This window comes from Mesoplodon mirus (assembly GCF_964341445.2).
Source record: "Mesoplodon mirus genome assembly, chromosome: 3".
Classification (NCBI taxonomy): domain Eukaryota; kingdom Metazoa; phylum Chordata; class Mammalia; order Artiodactyla; family Ziphiidae; genus Mesoplodon; species Mesoplodon mirus.
This window is the reverse complement of record NC_138978.1, coordinates 5,567,336-5,587,064: the sequence shown is the minus strand read 5'-3', so window position 1 is coordinate 5,587,064 and position 19,729 is coordinate 5,567,336. Positions and strand designations below refer to the sequence as shown.

Below are 19,729 nucleotides of genomic sequence, written 5' to 3'. Positions count from 1 at the left end.
TCCAGAGATGGGAACGCTGGAAAAGGCTGCTAATTGAATATTTCTGGCCAGAAAGAAACCTTCCAGCCCTGGGTGACAACAGCTTCCCCTTTCCCTGGACTGATCTACCCCCCACCTTTCCCTCCCAACTCACGGTGCCCCCGCGTGCAGCTCCATGGGGACAGCACCTATGCGACTTGCTTTGCAAGTGCCCCTCCATCACCCAGACTGAGAGTTGAAGCACGCGTTCCTGGTCACGGGTGAAGCTGCCGGCCCTCCACCTGCAACCGGCCAGGCTATGCCTGATCAGGATAGACCACATGGGAGAAGAGGCTCCCTAGGGCCCCCTTCTGTCTGTTCCAGCCCCCCCTCAATCCCCCTCCCCGATCCAGAATCACAGAGCAGGTTCCCGGCACCAGGTCCACGGGCAGGTGTGGGTCGTGCCCCCTGCCTGCCTGCTCCCATCCCAGCCTGGGGAGTGGGACGCCTCCGGAGAGGTCACGTCTCTGAGCCGCTCTGCTGCTGCAGGCCACCAGGTGGCGCCAGTCGACCAGGAACCGGTTTGGTGTGGGCCCCAGAAAGGAAAGCCTTTATTGATTTTACTTCTTGATGTTCTATAATCACCAGGATGACAATCTAAGCAAAAAAGCAAAACAAATAAACACCGCCCCTCTTACTGGGTCTTTGGTCTTTGTCTGGAAAATGATGAAAAAACAACAGGCGCCTTGACATACAACCTGAGGCTTGGGTGTGGCAACAGTGAGGTCAGCCTCGGCAGGCGGAGGAAGGGCCGGGGGCTCTGGAGACGGAGGGACCTCACTGTTGGCTTAACCTGCGGGGTGAGTAGCTCCTGGAAGACGCCGCTGAGAGCCAGCCTATTCCTTCTGGTCTCCGCTGCAGCAGCCACGTCTCAGCAAGGGGGTTCCTGTCTCCAGCCACCCTGCCTTTGCCGGGTCCCCGTGGCTTGCTGTCCCGGCCTCACGGAGGCACAGAGGCTGTGCTCCTCCGGAGGGTGCACGTGGAGGGGCTGACACCCTGGCTTCTGGAACACCTACAGGCTGCAGGAGCCCAGGGACCAAGGTGACTGGGAGAACTGAGGCTTTCGGGGAGCTAGGGGGGCACACTTGAACCCCACACTCAACATGGGCTCCACCCACCATCAACATGGTCTTCATCACCTTATTCTTGACTTGGTCTTTGCCCACCTACCCTCAACACGGCCTCCCTCCCCACACTGAATATGGATGGCCTCCACCCTCACTACCAACAAGGCCTCCACACATCTCCGCACACAACATGGTCTCTACCCTCACTACCAACATGGCCTCCACCCTCACTACCAACATGGCCTCCACCCTCACTACCAACATGGCCTCCACCCCTCTCCACACTCAACATGGCCTCCATCCCCACTACCAACATGGCCTCCACCCCCACTACCAACATGGCCTCCACCCCTCTCCACACACAACATGGCCTCCATCCCCACTACCAACATGGCCTCCACCCCTCTCCACACTCAACATGGCGACCATCCCTACTACCAACATGGACTTTATCACTTCATTCTTGACATAACTTCCTGCCTCACACTCAACACGGCTTCCTCAGTATGGCCTCCACTCCCGTGTACTCAACGTGACTTCCGCCTCCCCCCCCCCACCATCAACATGACCTTTACCACCTCACACTCAACCTGGCCTCCACCCCCACCCTTAACACGGCTCCACGCCCCTGTGCTCCCATGACATCTACACCTCTCACTCCATGCGATTTCCATCACTTCGTGCTCAGTGTGCCCTTTAAGCCTCAAACGTGAGGCTCACTGCAGTCACCTCAGCGCCACACCTGTGTGTGCCCCTGCCTGCTCCCTCCTTCACGCTGCCCACCCAGCCTCCCTGCCTCCCGTCTGTCCCGCACGTTCCTCCAGGCCGGGGGGACAGGGAGCCTCCCGACTGCTCCGAGCCTGGATCTCCTGAATGTCTGGGCACTTGAAGGCAGAGCCATGTATTCTGCTCTCAGGCTGTCTGCTTCGGGCCCCTCAGCCGGTCCGGCCTCTTGGGTTTGTCTTCCTGAGGGCAGGGCCCGGGCTTTTCCCCACCTGGCAGCCTCCACAGGCTGGCACTGGGCTGAGCTCAGGGCAGGGGTTCTAGAAGCCTGTTCTGGTTCGGTGTTGGTGGCGCAGGAGTGCCCGAGGGACCGTCCAGCTGGCCTTTGCCGATGCCCCTCAGCACAGGGCTTGGCAGGGGCTGAGCGCTCAAGCTCAAGAGAGAGGACTGGCCTTCTGGCTCCGACGCAGCCCTGACACCTACATACTTTGTGTCCACGATGTCGTTTGACAGCCACGGGGCCGCAGGGAAGGGCCCACGATCACTCCCGCTGACGGTGCTGCTCAGAGAGCTGGGGTGACCTGTGCCAGGCCGCTTGCTGGTCAGAGGAGGAGCTGGGACCACCCCCCCCCGCTCCCAGGTCTGTCCTTCTACCCATCCCCCCGCCCTCACTGCCGCTTCACCCACTTTCAGGGGGAGGGTGAGGCACTTGCTCTGGCCCAGACAGTGCCGGGGTCCCCACCTGAGCCGGGGAGGGGACGGTGGTGGTGTGTTGAAGGGCTCTTGGAGAGAGCCTTGGGGCTGGAGGGGCTAGAAAACTGAGCCCTGCCCCTGCTGACTCACACGTGCGTCCCCGCACATGTCCCTGTGGGTGGTAGGCCGTGTGTGCACTGAGGTGTGCACGGACATCGGCATGGGGGCTCCCCAGCCAGCTCTCCTGCTTTGCCCACCCAGTGCCGCTGAGGCCCCGGGACCCCTGAGCAATAACAGAGGGGCTCCAGAAAGACAGCGAGAGCAGAGCCAAGCCCAGAGGTAGCCGGTGGAGCCGCCAGTGGCCTCTGGGCCCAGGGAGACCTGCGGGGAGGCCCAGGACTTGCTGGGCAATGCAGGGCCACCTGGCCGGCTAGGGCGCTCCAAGCGGAGCCCCAGGGAGAGGGGGACAGCTGGGGAAGGGCTGAGAACACAGCTTAAATCTCACGCCCTCATCCCTCACTCTGGATGGAAAAACCTCACCACCTGCTAGCTGGGAAGCGTCTGGCATCCCGTCCCCTCGTGGGCTGCCAAGGAATGGGGCAGGGCAGAAAGCCGCGGCGCTCAGAGTTGAGGGTCCACTCCAAGGGAACTGGCTCCATCTGACTCCCTGAGGGTGGAGGGCTCGGGCCACCGTGGCTCGGGGCAGCCGAGGATCACTGAGCAAGTTTCCCGCCAGGCTGGCGGGACCGAGGCACAGAGCTTGTCGTGCCCATCATTCTTCCCACTCAAGGTGGACCCGGGAGGAGCGGATCCCACCTGCCCAGCCCCCGCTCGCACTATGGCAGTTCGCCGGGTCCAAAGCGGGTGGTCTCTCAGACCGGATGCGCTGGAACATACCCTGGAGTTTCCAGGATGAGACATGCTGACCTTTAGATCATATTCACTTGAGTTCCATAAACTCCAACCCTCAGACGGACGGGACCCGGGGCAATCCTCCTCAGGCCTTGAGCTGAGCTGAGCTGAGCAGTTCTCAGCTGAGGCCTTACAGGAGACACCCTAGGCTGCACTTGGCTCTCCTCAGCCCTGAAGGACTCACATGCAGAACCCTATGCCCCAAAGGAGGTTAGGATGGTAGTGCTTAGAAAAGACTCTACTTCCCAGACTCCCTTGGCAACGAGGGGTGACCCTATGACCAAATTCTAGCCAATGATATATGAGTGGAAGTGTTGGGTGCCACTTCTGGTCCCCGTCCTTAAAGGGATGAAGTTTGTCCTCCACCTTCCCTTCTTCCCTTCCCACTGGTTGGAATGCAGTTATGATGGCAGGTGCTGGAGCAGCCATCTTGGACCACATAAAGAGGGCAACACCCTAGGGATGGAAGAGCAGCCAACTGGAAAGAGCCTGGGCGGCTGATCTGATCCCTGACACTGTGAGGCTGCCCCATCAACCCTGAATTTCTCTGTGAAAGAGAAATCAGCTTTAAGCCACTATTCTTTTTGTCCTTGTCACAGCAGCAGGACCCATATTCTAAATACCACAGAAGGGACTGCAAAAGACGGGAAGCATTGTTGGAAATAGACTGGGAATTCCTATCAGATATCTTCATTTTTCCCCCTTGTCTTTGTTATTTTTAGTCTGGAGGAGGCATCCCTCAGTTTGCAGGTTGAAGGGAAGCCCCCATAGGACTAAAGGGCACCCCTGCAAGAATCAAGGTGGGGTTCTTGGAATCAGTCTGGCTCAGAAGTTGGGGTCTATAGGATCTCCCCACCCCATCGTCAACAGGTGAGGCGAAGGCTGAGAAGCAGAGTCTCACTTCACCACGGATGAGCACAACATTTTGATTAAACCACTGGCAACTCTGCTGCAGGGCAGAGAAATTTGGAAACATCAGGAAGTCAACCTGTGAAGTCTTTGAAAGATTGTGATTTGTGTGAAAATGTGATGAAGCTAACGTGTTTGGCTCCAGCGCCGGGGTGGCATGCCTGATTGTGGAAGCCAATCTGATGCCTTCCTGGCTCCCAGCATACCTCTGCTTTCCCCGAACACGGGTAGCTGGTGCCCTGTGTGTGTTCCAACCCCAATCAGCATCTAAAGCTTTTATGGGAGCCGTATTTCCTGGGCTGTGTTTCCGGGCTGTGCGTGTCTAAGCAGAGCTACGCGCACACACACACACACACATGCACACCCTGAGTGACTGCACCTAGCTGCTCTCATGTCTGGACACCAGGGACCCAAGTGTGATTAGCTTTATGGGGTGTTTGTTGTAGTTTTACATAATTTCCTTGATGCACTGCAGACTTTTAAAAGGCGTTCACAGTTCCCTCCAGTTAAGCATCAGAGGAGGACCGAGGTCTGGTTTCCAGCCCCTGGAGTTCATGGCTTCATCCCCTTGCCTGCTGTGGGAGGTGGCATTCCTGTTGGACTCAGGCAGGCTCCTGTGTGGGAGGGGGACTTTTCCCAAGCGGGGCCCCTTCTGAGGATGGGGGCTGTTGTAAGGGGGTGGAAGCAATGAGGGGAGAAAAAGGAAGCAGCTCAGATAAAAGAATGGGAAGGCAAGGGGCCACAGGGTGGCTTACAAGAAAACGGCCATCGGTGTGTGCTGAGAGGCGTTAAGAGGGCCCAAGCCAGAGCCTCTGCCTGGGGTGGCCACCTTGAAATGTATCTCTTCCCTCAGGAACATCCCCTTGGCTAATCTCTGGCTAACTCATCTCTGGAACCTCCCAGGACATGAGATGAAACAGTGGCTTCAGTGCCTTGGACCCAGGTCTGCAGAGGCCCAGGAGCCAAGCTGGGCCCCTCGGAGGTGGCCGGATGCTGCTGGTCTTGGTACAGAGACTGCTGGATTCTTTCTCTCACTTTCCAGAAAGGGAACTAGGGTTCTGAGAGGGTGAGTGATTGACCTGAGGTCACACAGTGAAGCAGTCACAGAACCAGGTGAGCACCTGCAGCTCCCGGCTGCCCGGACTCGACTGGCCTGGCGGGGTGGGGCCAATGCCAGCGGTTATCAGAGCCATTGCTCCCACCCAGCCAAGGCTCTGCCAAAGAGGAAATGTGGGCAGCTCTGGGGGAGGAAACCCAAGGTCAAGTACAAGCCCTGCACATTTAGACACCACGGAATGGAAGGCATGGGTGGGCGGGGCACAGAGTGGACCCAGCACCGCTGCCCTGCTCCCCAGCCCCTGGCCTGGCCTTGGAGGGGTGGCACTGGGCAGCTCCGGCTCTCAGGGCCTGGACACTGGGGGCCTCTGTCAGGTGCTCGGGCCCCTACGGAGAGGGGATCAAGCTGGGCCCAGCCACACTTGCCCAGCCCCCTCACAGATATTTACAGAGAGGCTTCCACGTGCCAGCACGGTGCGGGGCCCCAAGGAGCAGCAGGTGGGGAAGGTTCACGGGAATTAGCTGGGATGTTTCCCAAGTTTCTGGGTGCTCCGCAGAGCTCTGAAGAGGTTTGCGTGTCCCCTTCTGGTTAAGGAGGCTGACTTCATTCTGATGTCTCCCTGGGGGTCTCAGTGGCGGAGTCCCGGTTGGGTGGTCTGGGAGGGCCAGTTGGAAGAGGCGCTATTTGGGCTGAGGGCGGAAGGATGAGGTGGGTTGGCAGATGAAGGTGGGGACAGCCAGGCAGAGGGAAGGGTGATGGCGGCTCTGGTGGAGGGACCAGCCGTCAGGAAGCCCCAGGAGGGCAGGGGCAGTGGCGTGGGATCCGCAGGTGGATGAGCAGCGGGCACACCCAGGAGTTCATGCTCCGTCCTGAGGGCACCAGGTGGCTTCAACAGGGCAGCTCTGGTCAGAGCTGCAGTTGAGGAGGGTTCCAACGGGCACAGCCTGAGCCTGGAAGGCCCTGGGCCTCCTGGCTTTAGTTCCTGGTGGCGGCAGCAAGGCCGAGCTGGCCGAAGCTTCCCCATGGGCACACGGCTCAGGAGGACAGCACGGGGGTGGACCTCAGCCTTGGGGTCCAGCCCCCTGGCGGGCTGGACCATCAGCCTATTGGGGGTCCACTTCCTTACTCAGAACCCTGTCCCTCCTGACCCCATCCCCAACCTTGTGGCTGGTGGGGGGGATCCTCCAGGCTGAGCACCGAAGGCTTCTCAGGATGAGCTGGTCACCGCAGGTGCCATGTGGCCTCAGCATGGACACTCAGTGACTGGACACTCGCTACGCCCAGGAAAGGACATTTCAGCTGCTCCCTGGACGTGTTTCCTCCCCGCAGCCCGACTTCCAAGGAGACCACAGGTTCTGACGGCCCCGCTGACCTGCTCCCTGAGGTCCAGTATGATGACAGGTCTTTGCCCTGAGCCTCAGAGATCAATGTTCCGGAACCCAGGGCCCTGTGCACTGGACGGCTTTCCCCGAGTCTGTTCTCCCTGAGCCCTCTGTCCGGGCAGCAGGAGAGGCCACCGAGAGCCCCCGGCGGCTGCCCGTGGACACCAGGCACCGGCCACGTCCCGGCTTTGCGACGCGCTCGGTGTTTTGCCTTCAGAGCTCTGATCCTGGCAGATGCTCCCGGCAGCGCCACTTTGCTGACACAATGAAATCCAGCTCAGTCCCCACTATTTGTGTGCCTCCCTGTCTGGGAGCCAAGGGTGCCCCGTGTCCAGGAGCAGATGGGCCAAGGGCAGGAGCCTGGCCAGCCTGGCCGCGGGCCACAGGCCTCTCCCTCCCCGGACTGCCACCGCGCTCCTGTCTGCGGCCTGCAAGACAGAGGTCCCAGGCGCCCTCCACTCTGCCCCTCGCCCACGGGTTTTGTGCTCTGGGACCCACTTTTCTCATCTGTAACGTGGGCTGACATCTGGGTCCTGGCTGTCGCATAGGGAGCCCCCGAGGACCGGGTGGAATTGGGCAGGGTCCTGGTAAAAACTAAGTTCACTGTCATCCGAGCAGAAGGGGGCTCCCACCCCCAGATCCCCAGGCCCCGGAGGGCCTCTGGCCCTGCCTGGGTGACCCTGGCCAGCCGGCCGCGCCTACTCACACATGGGCTTCAGCTGCCCGATGAGCTCCTCCTTGGTCCATTTCGCCCACTCCTTCTTGTCGGTGTTGATGGAGCAGAGAATGGGGCCGCAGGGCTTCCCGCAGTCCTCGATGGCCGGGACGTTCAGGTAGTGCACCAGGACAATGTCGGGGTTCTGGGGGGGAGAGCACAGACACTGGCAGCATGAGGGTGGTACGGAGCCGGCCCGAGGTCACCCCAGCAGGTACAGACAGGCTGAGCATCTCCACGCCGGGCTTTCTCAACCTGGGCACCACTCACCCTTGGAACCAGATCATCGTCTGCGGTGGGGGACCACCCAGCAGCAATCCGGGCCTCCGGTGAGATGCCATTAACCCCCGCCCCCTCCCCCAAATCTCTAGACATTGCCTGTTACCCCCTGGGGGACAAAACTGGCCCCAGTTGAGACCCACTGCTCTACACGTGGGCGGATTCATGTGTAACTAAGGACCACACATGAAGTTAAATGTATCTCTAGCCTCATGTCCTGGACCTACGCCCACAGCTGCCCCAGCGGCACTGGCCCCTGCTCCGTTCTTTGCATGCACTTCCTCACTGCAGGTCCCTGGACGTCCCTGACAGGTATCACCACCACCCTCTTCTTAAGGGGGGAACGGAGTTCTTAGAGTTTAAGGCACCCGTATCTTTTTTTTTTTTTTGGCCACCCTGCGTGACATGTGGAACTTCCCTGACCAAGGATCGAACCCGTGTCCCCTGCAGTGGAAGCGCAGAGTCTTAAGCACTGGACCACCGGGGAAGTCTAAGGCATCCACTTCTAAGGGCTGGATGCCCCTCTGCCCCTCAGCCTGTGGTCTCCCTGCACAAGCATCTCTAAGCATCGCCCAGGAGGCAGCTGTCACTTGGAACCTCTGGAAACTCTTCCTTGGAAATCTCTTCGGAGCTTATGAATGGAAAGACCTCTCCCCGTGAAGATGGCGAAAGCACAGTTTTGTCCCCAACTGGTTTTATTGAAATGGGGCAGCCTTTCGCCATCAGATGCAGTTCAAGGTGACCTGCGTCGCTCTCCACCCACCACCAGCTCTGATGGCAACACACCAAGGGGCCCTCTGTGGGGCCGCAGCTTCACTGCAAAGAGCACAGGCCCTTCTGTGGCTTTCCGTGGCCCCCCAGAGAGTGAGGCTGTTTACTGGGTCTTGTCAGTCCTGACAAAGTTGTTAAAAAAAAAGCAGCCATGTCACTTTAGAATGCATCTGAATAAACGCAGAAAAACCTCCTACCCCAATCAGAAAGTATTTCTTGAACCGTAAGGAAATGCATAATAATATATCAAGGTGCTGCAGGGGACTCTGGAAAAGCCACTTGGAAGGTCCCATCCTGTGCTATTTGCCAGATACGTCTCCTCGGTTTTTCCCTCTGGATACCCAACCCCGAGTCCTGGGCGGGCACAAGGACCCCAGCACGGAGGAGCCTGGGTCTGCGGTCACCTTTTTGGATCTGATCAGAGCAAGAGTAATACATGAATATGTGACTCAATCAATGCATTAATAAATAAAGACTCAAGACGACTCCATGACCAGTGCAGGAAAGTACACTGGTATAATTTTAAAAGATTTTCAATAAGGGTTGAAATGTAGAGTTTTTTTTCGTGTCAACGCTCAGTTAACCAGGAAATTAAATCAACATGAACAGGAGTTTTCTCGTTAACGGCAGCTTTTCTGGATTGCGGTAATCACCCTGCTTAATAACAATGATAATCCCTGACATCGGCGCGGCACTTTATTCTTTTCAAAGCACTTTCTAGCCATTAGCTCATTTGGTGCCCATGCAAGCTGGGGATACAGGCTGGGCTGGGCAAGGCAGGGCAGGGCAGGGCGCTTTCTGTCTGCAATGAGAAGCCCAAAAGCCCAGTGAAGTTGTGACTTGCCCAAAGCCGTGTGCCTGGCAATGCACAGAGCTGGGGCTGGAAGCCACAGTTCTGACTCTGCTTTCAGGTCCTGCCGAGACATCTGGTGACCTCTTTTTTGCCGGGGTTAACTGCCTTCCCATCTCATATTTAAATTCGTCCTTGCAATATGCCCAAGAGGCAGGTGGGCTAGGTAGATCTGCCAGGCCCGTGGCCTGGATAGGGTAGCCCAGGAGAGGGGGAGCCATCCTCCCTGTGTCCCAGCCCTCTGTTCTTCCTACTGACCAGCACACTGGCCTCCCTGGCCTGGGAGCTCCTGACTGAGTCTGTGCTTGGCCAGACGGCAGCGTCAGCCACTGAGCAAGACAGAGCAGGGATCAAAGGGATGCAGGGGCCCGCAGGCCACTCAGGGCATCCTCTGATCACAGTCCCTGGAGCAGGCGCCCAGCCCTGCGGGAGGAAGCCAGGATGCCAGATGTCTGGGAAATGAAAGGCCCTTAGCTTCCTGCCCCACTGAGCGCAGCCTGGGCGCCTGGAAAAGCTGTGGGAAGCCAGGGCAGTGGGAGGGCAGGAGGGGGCCTGGGAAGCAAAGGGCACAGAAACCATGCACCGAAACCCCCAGAACTTGAGCTTCTGCCCTACAGCACGCAGACTCTCTTATCTCAGGAAGTTCCATTCCTTCCTTCAGGGTCCAGCTCCATTTCTGCATAACCAGCCTCCACCTACTCTTTGAGGGCAGGCACAGGCTCGCCACCTCTTCCTCCAGGAAGCCTTTCTGGATACCTCACCCTCTGTACCTCCACCACAGCAGGGTGGAGATTGGGTAGAGATTGTCTTAATAGTCTGTAAGCCTCCTTTATCTGCTCAAGCACAGGGACAGTGCTCGGGAGCTATCACAGCATCTGGCAACGCCTGCTGTTCATTTCTTTTTTGTAGAGTTGAATCAGGCTGACTTTGGATCTTCTATCCTTACTCTTCCCAGACTTGTGCTCAGCTGACACCTGGTTTTGGTTTTCTGTGTCTTCGAAGGGCAGGGCAGCTTCTCTGAACACAGGGTGTTCGTAGGAAGCTAAGAGACAAGGCTGGTTCTTAACCTTTTCTGGGTCTAAGGCCTCTGAGAATTTGATGAAGGCTGTGGCTTCTGCACTCTCAGCCCAGAAGAACTCCCCAAGGCACATCAACTCTGCATTTCAGGAGCGCACAGACCCAGTGGTCTGTGGACCCCACATCTGTAGCCAGGGACTTAGGGATTCAAGATCCACTGTGGCCCCTTTCAACTCAGGGAATACGCCCAACATGTACATCCCCTTCCCAGGAGCCTCCATCCTGGGCCTTGTGCCTTGATACAATTAGGAGAAAGCCCCAGTCCCTGACGGGATCAGGGAGGCTGGGTTTGGGATTCGGAAATGCAGAAGCAGCCTGCGTCATGCTTTATATCTTTAACACAAATTCCATCCCAGGGCCTGGAGTTCCTGAGGCCGAAACTCCTGGGTTGAATTTTAAATAACAGCTTCCTGGCTTGAGGCTGGTTTTAAGACACAGAGTGATTGAGGTATTTTTGGAAATTGGGGGCACACATCACTTCTTGGCAATGTTGCAATTTTATTCACTAGTTGTACATTTTATTGGGTGTTCCTGGCAGAAAAATACATTAGGTGTAGAGTCCCAATGTTTCAGTTTCATGGGGGGCTCATAACATTGGCAGATCCTCAGGGAGTGCGGAGCTGCCGGCAGGGAGGGGCAGGCTGGCTCCACGGGACACGAGGACACCCCCACCAGACCCACCCAGGCTCTCGGTTCTGGACAGCTGTGGAGCCAGCCTGCCTTCACCCCCCCACCCCGGGCTGACATCCTCTAATGGCTTCCTGGGGTTTACCACCCACGTCAGACTTTGCAGGTCGCAGGTCTCATCCAGAGGCTCCTACCCAGGCTACAGAATGTCCATGAAGATGCAAGAGGCCATCCCCATGAGGAGAGGGTGGCCTTGGAAATGACGCCCCCACCAAATGTCCAGGAGGCCTGTCCGGTGTTGGAGGCCTGTCCAGTGTTAGAGGCCTAGGGGAGCCCAATAGGGTGGCTGTGGAGGGGAAGCTGTGGATAAGTGAACGTCTCAGAGAACTTCCATAACTTTCTGAAAAGAGCCACAGACTAGGAGACCCCCTCTCTCCTTTTTTGTGCCTCAAGCTCTTCACTTGTAAAAGGACACAGCTTGCCCCCCTCCCCTGCCCGCCATCAGGCTGCAGCAGGGGCCACGATGGGGCCTTGGCGAGGTGCGAAGTCCCATCCGTACAGGGTCCCGCTGTTCTAACTACTAGGTGTCACCAAACACCGAAACAAACAAAACCCTGGTGTTTTTCCGGAGAGCAGGACCGGAGTCAGCTTCTAGCGGGCAGTCTACCCACTTGTAACACGCACTTTCTTGCTGACAGTCCGTCCGCCCCGACGCTCCTCTTACTGTCATGACGCCCCTTCCTCTCCAGGCCTCGCAGCTGGGCCTTCATGGCCTGGCCCCCTTAGCACCCTCCGCCAGCTTCACCGCCTTCAGCCCGCCACGTTCCACGGGTTCCTCGATTTCTCCCTCCAGCCCCGCCTCCTGGCCCTGCTTCAAGCTCACCTGTCCCACTGCCCATCGACAGCTCTTGTTGGGACCTCGGCTCACGTGGCCCAGCCTGACGGCCGCTCCCCACACCTGACCCACCCCGGGCTTCACCCAATGACCAGTGGCACCACCTGCCCTCAGCGGCCCAGGTCAAAGCCCTTCTCCTCGCTTCCTCTCCCTCCAATCCGTCCATCACCGAGCTCTGTCAATTCTCCCCCTCAGGTAAGCCTGCCCCACCCACTCAGCCCTACGTCCCCCCGAGACCACCCAGTCCGGGCCCCTCCCCCTGCACCTCCTCACTTCCTCTCTCCCCTCCCTCCCCATCCCTCTCCCAGTCCCAGCAGGCCTGACCCTCTGACTCTGGCACCGGCTTCCTGGCCCGAGAACGAGTCTCACACTCCTGACACGGTCATAGGGCCCCGCCGTCTGTTTTCCTCTCCGGCCACTCACGCTCCCCCTGCTCACACCCTGTTCCTGCCACCCACGTTCCCCGAATCTGCCGCGTGCGTTCTCTCCAGAGCTGTCTTCTCTGGCTGGTGGGCTCTGCGCCACCCGTTGGCATGAGCATCAATGCCACCTCCTCTTGGACACCGTATTCAGAGACCCCCTCAGACATGGTGCCACCCTGCCCCCGCCCGGGCCCTACTACCTTTGCATCCTTTATTTTCTTTACAGCACCCATGCCCAATTCTCATTTCTGAGCGGTTTCTGCTGGCTTTGGCCTGTTTTCCCACCTAGAAGCAAAAGCTCCGGCGGCCGGGCTCTGTCTTGCTTGGTGGCGGGGGGTGGGGGGTGGGGGCGGTTCCTGGAGCCCAGAGCGGGGCTGGCACATCGGAGATGCTCTGCCCACCTGCTGAGTGCTGAGAGGGGTGACAACTGAGCTGCCCCAGGGGTGCTGGCCTGGCTGGGGCAGGTGGTATGGGTCCCCGGAGCCCTCTCCCCACTCCAGCTATCCTTCCTGAGGGACAGACGGACTTGCGAGGAGAGGACAAGCAGCCTGGGAGGGGGAGGAGGTGTCCACGCCCTCGGAAGGGGGCGGTAGCAGCCGAGAGGCCCAGGAGCTCTCGGCCCCTCTGCGCGAGGCTCAGCCTGTCCTCAACCCAGCTCCTTCTCAGGTTTTATCTGGAAATGCGAGTTTGGACTTGCTATCGACCTAGTTCCAGGCTGCAGGGCTGCCAGGCAGAGGACTGTGGGCTGCAGCTGCTGGAAGGGCATCTCTGGAGGCCGAGTGAGACTTTGCCTCCTAGGGCATCTTTTCCCGTTGGAGCCTTTCACCTGAGCTGGAGGAACAAATGGGAGCCAGGAGAACAAGCCGGGGGCCTTTACCTCCAGCGGCACAGGAGGGGTTGAGAATGCTCCTCAGAGAGAATGCTGGGCTAAAGTTAAACCAGCTCCTTGGCTGCAGGACTTGTCAGAGCTTGGCGGCACCCCGTGCAGGAGGATCTCTTGGCGGGCGTTTTGTGGGCAGGTTTTCCAAGCCTATGTGACCTTGAACCTGAGCACCTCTTGGGACCCTAATGTCCTCGGGAACACAGTTTGGGAACCTCTGAGAGAATTCAGAGCCCAGGGATGCGTCTCCCGCAGCTGTTGGAAGACAAGGGCCCATAATGGTTCCTGGGTCCCTTTCCCCTGGGGCCCCTCCCTGGCCTGAGGCTCGCCGGGCGATCGAGCTGCTTTCAGGGGACCGCCAGGTTTCGAAGGAAACCCCTGACCGATTGGGCGCACTGTCCCCACAGCCCCCTCCTCCCCAGAGCCCCCCTTTCCCACAGCTGCAACTATAGTTCTTCCCCGACCCGGGGTGTGGCGTGGGGCTTCCTGTTGGAAAGGCTGAGGGGCTCAGGCGAGAGGCCAGGGCGGGGGACTCTGTCTCCCCTGGACGCGTGGGCCGTCCTTCCTGATCTGGATACCCTGGGCCGCTGGGGTCCCTGCGGGCGGGCCTGGGCCCGGGGCTGAGCGCGTAAAGTTGGGGTAGGGGCAGGCAGGAGAAGGGCACGGGGGCTGGCGGAGGGGGCAGCGGATTTAACCTTCTTAATGACAGGGACGGGGCCGTCAGGAGGGGAGGCTGAACAAGACAGCATCCGCCGTCCGCTCCTCCGCCAGGGTTAGCGCTGTTGTACGCTGTTAGTGCCGGTGCGGCGGCGGAGGGGGCGGTCGGGGCGCCAGTGGCGGCGCCTGTGATGCGGATGGATCCGCAGCAGCTCTTGCCGCAGACACTACAGATTTCTAGACCCCGGTGCCTGGGGCGAGGCGGGCGCAGCAGCTCGGGGGAGCGGCAGGTGGAGAAGGGCTGCAAGGTGTCTCTCTGGCGGCTCCCACAGGCCCTTTCCACACGGCTCCCACGAGGGGGAACCGCACTCAGTCCCCCCAGCGGTGGCAGAACCCGGGCCTGGAGGGCCGGGGCAGGAGGGGGAGGTGGCCGAAGGGTAGGAGAAGGAGAGAGAGAACGAAATAGGCCAAGGCGCTCAGCAGAGAGACGTGGGAAGCCCAGGTTGGCGGCAGCCAGGGTGGATGGGGGTGGTGCAGAGACTGGGGGGGGGGGCAGGGATGCCAAGCTTGCCCCTGGAGAGCCCTGACCTCCAGCCTGGAGGAGACGCCCACAGCTCCTGTGGCTTCTGGCTCCGAGAGCTGAGGGTTGTGGTGCAGGAGTGCTCGCGGTGGGCAGACGCTTGATCTGGCCGAGCCTTAGCGCCTGCCCTTTAGGATGGGGGAGATGAGTACAAATGGCCTTAACCTTGCTGGAGAGAGGGGAGGCAGGTAAGGGGCTCAGGAGGCAAGGGCCCTGACCCACAGCCGATCCGAATGGGCGTTCCGTAATCTGTTACTGGTTTGCGATGCAGGTGGGGAGGCGTTCCAGTTTGTGGGGGGGGGGAGCTGAGCCCTGCGCCTCCTGCAGCTCAAGCCTGCTCCAGGGTTTGTACCACAGACCCTGGAATGGGCTGAAAGTAGCGCGATTTCACCAGAGACCCAAGTGGCCCAGAGCAAGAGGCTTGGGGAGCTCACGTCCTCTCGGCCATGGCCAGTGCTGGGCGCCAGGTGGCTGGATGCCGGGGGTCCTGCAGCCCCAGCCCAGGACCCTACCCTCCGCTGGGAAGGAAGAGGCAGCTTCCCTTTCTGTGGAGTAAGCAGGACAGTGGCGCAAGAAGTGGTTAAAAATGCAAAAAGCTGCTGGTTTTGTTAAAGAAAAATGCAGCTGCAACATCTGTTTGACTCTTGTTTGCAGCTTCATCAACGCTAAGCGTTCAATAAATCAGGGTGGCATGGTGCTCCGTTTCTTCTGTGGCTTGGTCATTAATCTCATGCCAGTTCTCATGAAAAATGAAGGAGAGAGGCTGTGTGATAGTGAAAATGTATACATTACCCAGAAAGTCATAATAGCATGTAATAGTGGCCACACACCTCCCCACTTGCCGCCGGGGGAGGGGGCCGGGTCTGCGCACCACCAGCCCTGGGGGGGGAGGGAGACAGTATCGTTTGCGCCACAAGCCCATTCTGTGACTGCCTTTGTCCTATCAGCATCATTGATGCAGATTCTGAAAGCCCCACAAGCCTGATCTTCAGAGGCAGAGCCTCCCCCATAACCGAGGGTAGGCGCCCATAAAACAGGAGTGCAGAGCAGGCAGGAGGAAGGGCAGGATTTATTAGGGAATGAATAAATGATGATACCAGGCAGCTCAGGGCCGGGGGTGTCTCCACACTGCAAGGCAGAGAAAAATCCTCTGGCCTGGACTCCAGCTGCCCTGGGCGGCCTGGCACCTGTTCGCCGCTCTGAATAAAGGCACGAGGTGGGGCCGCTGTCCCCATCAGGTCTCCTGGGGTCTGCCGGCCCCTGCAGCCTGCGGTTCCCCTCCTGGTTCACTCTTCCCCAGCTGGGGAAACTCAGGTGCTCCCATGACCAAGTCCACGTTTTACCACCATCTCGGGGTGTGTGCTGGGTGCTTCTCAGGCGGCCAGACCGTGCCTGTATCCCCAGCGCGCACCTCCCACTGGGCGCCTCTGTTTGCAAAGACTGCTTTCTGAGTGTCAGCTGTGTGTGGTCCCCCCCTTCAAGCCCCATGAAGCATTCCTCATTCACTCCCTTCAACAACCCACAGAAGCAGGTGCCATTGTTACGTATTTGAGGGATGCAGACTCTCATGCTCAGGGCTCCACAATTCAGCCCAGCCCCAAGCCCCAAGCCCCAAGCCCCAAGCCCGTATCACCGCACCTGCTCTCCACTGGGGCCCTGGGGCTCTGAGGGAACTCGCCGGATGGTGGGTGGAGGGTTGTGTGCCCAGCCTCGGTGCCCTGGGCATCAGCGGCCCAGTTAGCATCTGTGCCAGAGTGAAAATGGGTCCAGGGAGCCTGTGGGGTGTGGGGAGCTGCTGGGAAGAGGGATGGGGCCGGCCTGTGAGCACTGCAGGGCAGGGCCAAGGCAGCAGGGCCCCTGTCTCCACAGCAAGGGTCTGCGATGGTCAGGACACCCTCTGTGGTCAGGCAGCGCTGTGGGGTGAAGGCAGGGGTAGCCACAGCTGAGCATCTGGCGACTGTGGGGGGGCAGACCCAGGTCCCCAAAGTTGGGGCCTGTTGAAGAAGCAAGAAAAGAGAGAAAAGAGGGAGAGTAGGAAACAAAAGGGGTGCCCCGGAGCCCCCAGTAACAGGCAAAACCAGCTGTCAGCTGCACACTTCCTGGGAGCCAGGCCCCCTTCACGGGCTGGGTACCGGATGCCCTGCATCACGGGCTGGGTACCGGATCCCCCGGTCCAGTCCAGCAGGGCAGGGGACACAGACAACCTCCTTGCTCCTTTGCCAGCGCTCAGCAGGGCAGGGGACCTGGGGCGGGGGGCGATGCCTGGGAGAGGCTTGGGGGGCTCACACGGGGCCTCCCCTCCTGCTCCAAGTGGGGGCAGAGGACTGCAGTCCCGGGGGAGCTCCCGTGGCCCCTCGGCCGGGCGGCCCTCATTAAGCCCACGTACGCGCCAGAGGGAATTGCGGGCCGGCAGCCCTTCCCCACTTCGGGGGGAGGCTGGGAGACTTAATTAGTTAATGTGGATAAAGTGGTCTGAAGATGAAAAACCCTGGGTAATTGCTGAGTGCTCCTGCTGCCGCCACCGCTGTTACACAATTACCAGAATTTTCCAGTCATGGGAATATAGTTAAACAATTTCCACCTGGTGTGGGCTTCCGGGAACCCCGCCGGCTTAGGGGCTGGCCTGCTCGGTCCTCTTTAACCCACAGGTGATGTAGGAAAAACACACTAATTGTGGGAAACCACGCCTGTCACAGTCCAGGCCACCTGGGGACCGCTGAAGTAAAGAAGAATGTGCCCCGAGCAGATAAAGACGCTTGGGCTCAAAGAGAAGCCCAGGATGCCGTCCATCCAGACTTTCTGGAAGCCTCTGAGCAAGGTCTACCCAAAGGCCCCTGGAAGGTTAAGCCATCCTGGAGGATGCCGCTGGGGAGGACGTTTAATCGTGCAGCGGGACCCCACTGCACCCCCGTACCTGTGGGGCGGGATGTGTGGGCACGTTTTTGGATGGACACATGGAAGCCAGGAGATTCACGCTGGCTCAGGGCCAGGCCTTGCCTTACTTAAAATCACCCTGCACGATCTGGGGGAAGAAATGCCCAATAAAATCTCCACGTTTTCAGATGACGCTAAACTCTCCCGGGTGATGAAGCGCCGAGTCATTTGCGATCGGTCACGAGAGGATCTATTTAGTGGATGCAAAGTGACAGATGGAGCCCAGTGTGGGCAAAGCGCAGGGCAGTGTGCTCAGGGAGAGTAAAACAAATTGCCCGTGGAGGCTGGTGGGGCTGAGCTGCCACCCATCAACTCAGGAAGACCCCTGGGGTTTCTGGAAGCCACTGTCCAGAGTCGTTGCTGGGACCAGGAAGGACCAAGCCCGGAGAGTCTGACACGAGGGCTCTTTATCAGAAACCTTGGTTTGGGGCTGCGAGTGCACGGGAGAGGGGAGCACCCCTCGAGGAGGGGCGGATGGCCACGGGAAAATGAGATAAGGATTTTTCTGGTCAGAAAGACAAAAGCCGAGGGGAAATGTGACTCAAAGTCTCTCAGGTCAGAAAAAGGAGAAGAAGGTGAACGGGTGTTTCTTTTCTCCAGCTCCCTGAATACTAAGAATATGGGTCCCCCCTGGAGCTCAGGGAGTCATTTGTGGTACAAACTCTGCACAGCGGGCAGGTAACGTAGGAGACTCATTACCCCCAGGGAGAAATGGGCTGAAAAACAGAAATAGATTTTTTTTTTAATGGGTGACATTAGTTCCTGGATGGCTGACCTGTAAGGAGTTATGGAAGGAGGTCAGGATATCGGGGGTCATCTCTCCCTGGGACCCAGTCGCTGGAGGTACCATGGTGCCTCCACTGGGGTGGATCCAGGCTGGGAGTGGCAGCCGGGGTGTTAACCGCCTGCTGTTTCCTGCTTGCCAGGCACTGGCCAGGGACACGGGCCACTGTCACCCCGCAGTTGGCAAACCTGAGCCTGGATGAGATTCCTTTTCTGTCTCCTGCGTCGTCTGCTCTCACCTTGAATTCATTTTTGACATATTAGAAATCACTGCAAGAGTTGCTTCAGCCAACCCTGGGATAAGAAGCCTTGGGCCTTTCTCTGGGATGTAGAGCTCGAGGGAAGGAATTGTGCTCAGGGTGGGCAGCCCTGGCCCAGCAGGATGGAGCGTGGGACAGCTAGGCACTGGGTGATCAGCTGTCAGAGGGCTGCACTCCCCCTCTTCTGAGCTCCTTTCCCCTCCCAGGAGCCAAATCTACGGGCTACACGACCCCCCCCTCACTAGCCTTACAGAGGCCCTGTTTATGGCTTAGACTGGCCATGTCCTCCTGGGAGGCTGGAAGCCAAGCCCACGGCCGTCCCCTCCCTGCCCCTCCCGCTCCAAGGACGTGTGCGCCTTCGTCTTGCTCCTGGGGCTGGTGTGCCTGCTCAGGACCCTGCCCCATTAGGCAGTGGGTCAACCCCATCAGAAGACAGTGGCCCCAGGCGGTCATCCAGGCGTCTCTAGAGTGACTGACGTGCTCTGGAGCCCCTGCTGTCCATCTGATCCTCACAATAGCTCTGGAGGAAGCTGAGCACATGCCACCATCCCCAGCGGCCCCATGAGCCCCCTCTGACTGAGAGGCGCCATGTGATCTGCCTCCTGGCTAATGGGTAGCAGAGCTGAATGTGGCTCTGGTGCGTTTGGTGCTCTCATGGTAAGAGCATCCAAGGGCTCTTTAGGGAGCAAGCCACCCCTCCCTGACTCAGTCCAGGGATGGAGCATGTGACTCAGGCTGGCCAGTCGGAGCCCTGCATTCTCTGGGCCATGGGGATTGGCCATGAGTCCCAGCCAGAGGCAATCAGAGCTAATGGCTGGACCTGGCTGGAGCCCCTGGGGGGCAGGGATGCTCTTTCTAGCTGGACCTGAACCTGAGATGATGAAGCCTAGAGCTCCTGGAAGCCATCTCTTGCCAGCACACGGAGTCCAAGAAGGAAGCCACGTGGAGGAGGCAGCGTCCACGGGAAGAGACTGTAAGCCTCCATGCCACTGACTGAGCCCCTCGATCCAGACATGCCTGAAGCCAGCCCACCTCCAGTTGAGCACCCAGATTTCCTCTTATCCTCAAGCCAGTTCAAGCTGAATTTTCTGTTGCATCAACAAAGAGATCTAAGTCCTAAACAGACCATATGTCTTCCTCTTGCTAAGCCAGTGCTTTCGCCACTACACAATTCAGACTGTCCTCTAGTTACAAGAAACACCACCACTGTGGTTACTGAGAGCTACCAGTTATTCAGC

General features: G+C 58.9%; 1 protein-coding gene across 1 annotated transcript in view; it reads right to left on the bottom strand.

The window, feature by feature from the left end:
* Positions 1-19,729, bottom strand: part of CAMTA1 (calmodulin binding transcription activator 1) — a 916,345-nt gene that overhangs the window by 105,439 nt on the left and 791,177 nt on the right. Inside the window, 1 exon segment of the mRNA XM_082612607.1 lies at positions 7,468-7,621. Coding sequence (XP_082468733.1) covers positions 7,468-7,621 — 154 coding nt within the window.